At 46.7% G+C, this 7,500-nt stretch overlaps 2 protein-coding genes across 4 annotated transcripts in view; both read right to left on the minus strand.

Annotated features, from left to right (window-relative positions):
* LOC122256720 (paired box protein Pax-6) overlaps positions 1-7,500 on the minus strand; it is a 179,967-nt gene that overhangs the window by 85,330 nt on the left and 87,137 nt on the right. For all 3 annotated transcript variants that reach the window (XM_086555471.1, XM_086555469.1, XM_086555470.1), the window contains 2 exons: positions 1,733-1,898; positions 786-966 (listed from right to left, as the gene is read on the minus strand). In XM_086555471.1, the coding sequence (XP_086411597.1) occupies positions 786-966; positions 1,733-1,898 (347 nt within the window). The remainder of the gene's footprint in view (positions 1-785; positions 967-1,732; positions 1,899-7,500) is intronic.
* Positions 976-1,723, minus strand: LOC147468001 (paired box protein Pax-6-like; the record flags this gene model as incomplete). The annotated part of the gene is made up of 2 exons (XM_086555464.1): positions 976-1,675; positions 1,720-1,723. Coding segments are annotated over 2 exons (183 nt in total), but the record flags the coding sequence as incomplete, so codon positions are not given.

Below are 7,500 nucleotides of genomic sequence, written 5' to 3' on the forward strand. Positions count from 1 at the left end.
CTGTATACATACACTGTATGCATGTATGGTCCATTTGACAGACCCATATTTACTTATGCAAAGGCGTGTTTTCATAAATATTTAGAGTAAACCGGAACCTCCCGAAGAAGTCTTACAATGGCCCCCTAAGATGCTTAAATGACTTCTTAAAGTTTACAAAACTCTTAGAACTCTTGCACTTATTTGGGGAGGGGGTGGGGGAGGAGGGGGAGGGGGAAATACCTCATTTTATGGGGCTTCTTTATTAAGGTAGAAAATCGCCCCGAGTTCATTGAGTCAAACGTAGAAAAAAAAGGTATAAATGAGACTCTATGACAGAAGGGGCGTTATTGAAGCGTTTCCATTGAAGCCTCGTCAGAATTACGAGGTCTTATCTATGGTCTTATCTATACCTTTTCCTGTATTACTCTGTGATTCGGGAAGAGAGACGAACTAGAAATACGATGAAGAAGGGAATGGATGAATGTCGGAAAGAGTATCTGAGAGAATAAAATGAAAATAGAGGATGCACAGAAGGAATGAGAGAGAGAGAGGGAGGGAGAGAGAGAGAGAGAGAGAGAGAGAGAGAGAGAGAGAGAGAGAGAGAGAGAGAGAGAGAGAGAGAGAGAGAGAGAGAGAGAGATATTAGAGACACAGAGAGAGAGAGAGATTAGAGACAGAGAGAGAGAAAGAGATTAGAGACGGAGAGAAACTGCCAGAGCGAGAAACAGACATACAGACACATAGATAGATAGATAAATAGATAATGCGAAGGAGATCCAGAGCAAAGACGATCGGGTACTCACGCTGGGGATGTTGTCGTTGGTGCACACTCCCTCGGACAGTAGCCGGTCGCGAATCTCCCAGGCGAAGATGGAGGGGCACTCGCGCTTGTAGTCTGCAATCTTCGTGACCACGTGGGGCGTCGCCACTCGCGGCTTCGAACCGCCGATGGCCCGGGGCTTGATGGATCCTGTCTCGTAGTATCTGCCGGAGAGGAAGAAGGGGCGGGGCATCAGAGGGGGGCGTCCTAGAAAGGCATCCAGCGCTGCTAAAAGGCTCTGATATATGATTGATCTATTGAAACCTTGCATGCGGAATGACAAGACGAAAAGCTTGATTTCACTGGACTTAATCTCTAGTTTGCTATGGCGACCCGCTGCTTTCGGACTGCAGCGACCTTTGGACAGTGACTTTACACTAACGGGGCAAAGGGAACCGAAAAACAAACTCCTCGCTCGGCCACGGCGCAGTGAGAAGAGGAACAGACTAACGTTTCTGGGCCTTGCAATCTCCTCATGGAGCGGACAGACAGACAGACAGACGCCAGACAGCAAAACTCTCCTCGGTGCTTTGTGGCTTTTGAGCGGTAAGTTTTAAGCGAACGTCAGTGTGTCTTCTCCTAAGAATGCAAAAAAAGGAAAAAAATAACTCAACATGTAAAGTCAGCAAAACTCCTGTCTCGGGGGAGAAAAAACGTATCCTAACTGCAATATCAGAAGCCTTCGCACGGACCCCTAGTGGGCGTACCTGGCCAGGATCTTGGAGACGCAGCCATTGGACACCTGGAGAATGCGGGAGATGTCGCAAGGCCTGGCGCCCGAGTGGGCCAACTCCACGATCTTCTGCCGCGTGGAGTCGGGTAGGGGGCGCCCATTCACATACACGCCCCCCAGTTGATTTATGCCGCTGTGGCCTGCAAGGAGACACCAGAGAGCTCGGGGTTAGGAGACAGCAGGCCGCGGACACTCACCTAGCCAGGATCTTGGACACACAGCCATTGGACACTTGGAGGATCCGGGAGATGTCGCACGATCTCACGCCAGAGTGGGCCATCTCTACGATCTTGTGGCGGATGTGGTCCGGAAGCGGCCGCCCGTTGACGTACACGCCGCCCATCTGGTTGACGCCCGTACCTCCTGCAAGTACACTAGGTCAGACACACGCCCACGCGCCGCGCTCACACACGTCCACACGCCCATCCAGCGGATGAACGACGTCACCAACTTTAAGGAAGGAAGGAAAGGGGGACGACACTACAGTACACCTATTTTACAAAGGAGGAGAAGGAGAAGAAGGATGAATACTAGGAGGAGAAGGAGGAGGAGGAGGAGGAGGAGGAGGAGAAGCAGGGAGAGGCGAACCCAACATGCTCAGGTCCTCCCGCTAGCTAATAGGGCCTACAGCAACGACGTTTAGAAGAGCAGGTGCCAACTACAGCTCCATCCGGATTGCTCCATTGACTCCTTGTCATACGGACCGTGAGGAGGCCTCCTTAAGGCAAGGGCATTTGCCACGCTCGGAATACCTGCGCGTCGGCGTGGCAAGGGATGCGAGTGTCTTTTCTTAGGATGATTAGTTGATATGGTTATTGTTGGGATTGGGATTGGGTTCGGGTTCCTGTGCAATATAGAGTGCAGGCTATTTGATTATGTGTGGTACGTTAGTGCAGTGTATGTGATTTACGCTAGAAATGAGGACAACAAAAAGTAGCGTACAGTTATTCAGTTTTTTGATACTGTCTTCTGATATTCTCCCAAGCCGATCGTTCTTTTAGAATCTCCGCCCCTGATATTCGCTCTAACCCAACCCGGAATTACGGCTTTCCCATGATCAGCCAGCAGTCAACTAATCAATGAAGTTACGAAGACCAAATCTGCAATTAGGCTTATATTCCCATCCCCTGCCCTGCGATACCCAGGCACATATTACTTTAAGTTAATAATAAAAACATTATGTGGTTTGTGGATATATGAAAATAAATACATGGAGATCTAAAACCGCTCTCATATCCCCTCCCCTCCCCCCCCTTAAAAATTCTCCTCTAAGACAGAGACGTGTAATTATTTATTTTACGTTTGTGTCTGACACCACTCACGTCCTCTGATATATTTTCACGTTCTCTTTCATAATTTACAAATTCCTTTTTAGAATTCCATGCCCAAAACCATGACTGAAACTCCGCCATTTCCATTCCCTCAATCACGATCTCTTCCTTCCCTGCTATGCCTCCTCCCCTACCACGCCCCCTCCCCTAGACACACCCCTTCCCCTACCATACACCCATTCCCTACCACACACCATCCTTAGACACACCCCTTTTCTGCCCATCCACTTCTGTCACCTATCGCCTATCTCCCCCTCCTCTCTCTCTCTCTCTCTCTCTCTCTCTCTCTCTCTCTCTCTCTATCTATCTCTCGTCTAGCTCTTCTCCTCTCCTCCCCCTCCCCTCCCTCTCCTCCCTCTCTCCCTCCCCCCTTCTCCCTCTCCCTCTCCCTCTCCTCCCTCTCCCTCTCCCTCTCCCTCTCCCTCTCCCTCTCCCTCTCCCTCTCCCTCTCCCTCTCCCTCTCCCTCTCCCTCTCCCTCTCCTCCTCCCTCTCCCTCTCCCTCTCCCTCTCCCTCTCCCTCTCCCTCTCCCTTTCCCCCCAACCCCCTTTCCTGGAAACGGGCCGAGCGCGCATCGGAACGGAAGAATCACATTTAAAGGCATTTCGGTCACACGAAGGTCCTCAAAGGGCGGCTGAGAGCGAGGGGGAGGGGGCGGGGGAAGGGGGCGAGACGTTGCATTGCATTGCCTTGCCGAATTCGCCCTTGTCTCGTGCCTCGCTACTCGCGTCGGTGCCAATCCAAGGGGGGCGAGGGCGGCCGTGAGAGGTATCCCTTTCCTCTCTCTTCTTCTTGGTCGTCCCCTCTTTCCTTCTTTTTCCTCTTCATTCTTCCCGTCTCTCCCCCACCCTTCTTTTTTCTCTTTCTTCTTCTTCTTTTTTTTATATAGAAAGAGAGAAAAAAGAGGGAAATAGAATCGAAAATCGGCGGAAATGGGCGGCTCATCACAGGAGGAAAGGCGCGACGGCGTGAGACACGAGAGAGGAAAATATCCCCGAGTCATGGAACCGCCTCTTGCAATCGAATCATCCCTCTTGATTAATGAACCCAGGCCGCGATCTCCCGCCCACGCCCTCTCCCCTTGCCCTCTTACTTCTCTTCCTCTTGCCCTCTTACTTCTCTTCATCTTGCCCTCCTCTTTCTCTTCTTGCCCCTTCCTCTTGCCCTCTTCCTCCTCCTCTTGCTCTTGCCCTCTTACTTCTCTTCCTCTTGCCCTCCTCTTTCTCTTCTTGCCCCTTCCTCTTGCCCTCTTCCTCCTCCTCTTGCTCTTGCCCTCTTACTTCTCTTCCTCTTGCCCTCCTCTTTCTCTTCTTGCCCCTTCCTCTTGCCCTCTTCCTCCTCCTCTTGCTCTTGCCCTCTTACTTCTCTTCCTCTTGCCCTCTTCTTTCTCTTCTTGCCCCTTCCTCTTGCCCTCTTCCTCCTCTTCTTGCTCTTGCTCTCTATCTGTATATTTCATTCTAGTCTATTTTATCTATCTATCTATCTGTTTATTTCTGTTTTTCTTCTATTGTTTGTGAACTGTCCTCTCAGTCATTCTCTCTCTCTCTCTTCTCTCTCTCTCATCTTCTCTCCTCTACTCTATGCTCTTTTTCCATTCCCTCCTCCTCCCCTTGCCCTCTTCCTTCTTTTCTTGCTCCTTCCTCTTGCCCTTTTCCTTCTCTTCTTGTACATCCTTGTCATCTCCTGTCATCTTCGGCGCATGATTGTCATTCTTTCTCCATTATGCGCTCCGTCTTTGCGATTCCCTGAGGACCTCCTTCCCGGAAAGGCTTAGATGTAAACGTGTGCGTGCGCTTATATATAGTAAGAAGTCCGTTAGTCCGTTAGTCTGTCTGTTCTCTTTGAATTTGACTTTGAATTTGTATTTGAATTTATGATTGAATATTGGGACTGATGTTAAACGTGTGTGTGCAGTGCGCTTTATTCTAGAATAGAAGTCCGTTAGTCCATTTAGTTGTCTGTTCTCTTTTGAATTAGAGAATTTGAAATTGAATTTGAAAAAATTTTTGTTTGTTAATGTTGAAACTGATATGATAAACGAGTGGTGGCGTGCGGCCTGTATATATAGTAAGAAGTCCGTTAGTCCGTTAGTCTGTCTGTTCTCTTTGAATTTGAATTTGAATTTGAATTTGAATTTATTTGAATTTGAATTGATGTAAATGTGTGTGTGCGCCTATATATATTAAGAAGTCCGTTAGTCCGTTAGTCTGTGTACTGATTCTTCGTTTGACTTTTGAATTTGATTGTTTATTTGAATTTGATGGATGTTAAGAGTAACGTGTGTGTTGGAGTCTATACTTTATTAAGAAGTCCGTTAGGTCTGTTTGTCTGTTCTTCTTAGTGAATATTGAAATTTGAAATTTGAAAAAATGAAACTCTCTTTCGCTTTGAATTTGAATGTGAATTCTGTATTTGTAATATTGAACTATGCCCTCCTCAATTGTCGTATACACAGAAGTCCATCCGTTATATGAAATTTCAATACGTTTGTGGTGGTATGTAACAGCAAAGACTAAAAAATCCTTGGAAATGTTGAAGGGAAACTGATTACACCGATATAGTCAGTCCTGAGCTTATAGCTTAAGAGAAAAGTTCGTTGTGAATGCTCCTCGCAGTGGTGTCGGTAAATTATTGGATTCAAGTTGTGATTGTCTCGCAAAATTATGCTCTTGTGAAGTTTTGAGGTAAAGCGTTGTGGTTGGTTTTTGTTTTGAGTATTGTTTTTGTTTTGTACTAGATTTAAATTATTGGTCCGTGCTTTTCCTCCTGCGCCCGCCTGCTGTGTCTCCTCCCCTTCCTCTTGCCCTCTTTCTTTTCTCCTTGCCTCTTCCTCTTGCCCTCTAACTTCATTCGCTCTTTTTCCCATCCCTTGCCCATTCCCCTTCTCTCCTTCTCCCCTTCCCTCCTCTTCCCCTTGCCCTCTTCTCTCTCTCTCTCTCTATCTGTCTGTCTATCTATCTATCTATTTATCTATCTATCTATCTTTATTTCTTTTTCTCTCTTATTGTTTGTCTGTCTCAGTCATTCTCTCTCTCTCTCTCTCTCTCTCTCTCTCTCTCTCTCTCTCTCTCTCTCTCTCTCTCTCTCTCTCTCTCTCCCTCTCTCTCTCTCTCTCTCTCTCTCTCTCTCTCTCTCTCTCTCTCTCTCTCTCTCTCTTTCTTTTCTCTCTCTTTTTATAGCTGACATCCTTCATCTCCTTCATCTTGGCGCATGACTGTCATCTTTCTCCATTATGCGCTCCGTCTTTGCGTTCCCTGAGGACCTCCTTCCCGCTAAGGCTTAGATGTAAACGTGTGCGTGCGCTTATATATAGTAAGAAGTCCGTTAGTCCGTTAGTCTGTCTGTTCTCTTTGAATTTGAATTTGAATTTGAATTTGAATTTATTTGAATTTGAACTGATGTAAACGTGTGCGTGCGCTTATATATAGTAAGAAGTCCGTTAGTCCGTTAGTCTGTCTGTTCTCTTTGAATTTGAATTTGAATTTGAATTTGAATTTGAACTCTCTCTCGCTTTGAATTTGAATTTGAATTTGAATTTGAATTTGAACTCTCTCTCGCTTTGAATTTGAATTTGAATTTGAATTTGAATTTGAACTCTCTCTCGCTTTGAATTTGAATTTGAATTTGAATTTGAATTTGAACTCTCTCTCTGAATTTGAATCTGAATCTGAATTTGAATTTGAACTCTCAATTTCCGTATAACACAGAGTCCATCCGTTATGTGAATTTCAATACGTCTTGGTGTGTAACCCAAAGACTAAAAATCCTTGGAAATGTTGAAGAAACTGATCCACGCGAGTAAGTCAGTCCTGAGTTATAGCTTAAGAGAAAAGTTCGTTGAATGCTCCTCCTTGGGGAAATTATTGGGTCAAGTTGATTCTCAAAATTATGCTTGAAGTTTTGAGGTCAAGGTTGGGTTTGTTTTTGTTTTTGTTTGGTTTTAATGTGGGAATGGAAAAGGTTGTTTGTACTATTTAATTATTGGTACCCCTGTTTCTCTCCTCCTCGCCCCTGCTTTTCCCCCTCCTCCCCCTACTTCTCCCCGTCCCCTCCCCCCCCTGATTCTCCCCCCTTCCCCCTGCATCTCCCCCTCCTCCCTACTTCCCCCCCTCCCACTCCCCAATGCTTCCTCACCTCCCCCCTGCCTCTCCCCCTCCCCCCTCGCCTCTCCCCTTCTTTGCTCCTTGCCTCATCCTCTTGCCCTTAACTTCTTCGCTCTTTTTCCATGCCTTGCCCATTCTTCTCTCCTTCTCCCCTTCCCTCCTCTTCCCCTTGCCCTCTTCTCTCTCTCTCTCTCTATCTGTCTGTCTATCGATCTATCTATTTATCTATCTGTCTATCTTTATTTCTTTTTCTCTCTTATTGTTTGTCTGTCTCTGTCATTCTCTCTCTCTCTCTCTCTCTCTCTCTCTCTCTCTCTCTCTCTCTCTCTCTCTCTCTCTCTCTCTCTCTCTCTCTCTCTCTCTCTCTTTCTATCTCTCTCCCTCTCTATCTGTCTCTCTTTCTTTTCTCTCTCTCTTTTTTTAGCTGACATCCTTCATCTCCTTCATCTTGGCGCATGACTGTCATCTTTCTCCATTATGCGCTCCGTCTTTGCGTTCCCTGAGGACCTCCTTCCCGCTAAGGCTTAGATGT

The sequence above is a fragment of the Penaeus japonicus genome, unplaced genomic scaffold (genome assembly GCF_977035675.1).
Source record: "Penaeus japonicus unplaced genomic scaffold, GWHDUDI00000001_assembly GWHDUDI00000031, whole genome shotgun sequence".
NCBI classification, from domain to species: Eukaryota; Metazoa; Arthropoda; class Malacostraca; order Decapoda; family Penaeidae; genus Penaeus; species Penaeus japonicus.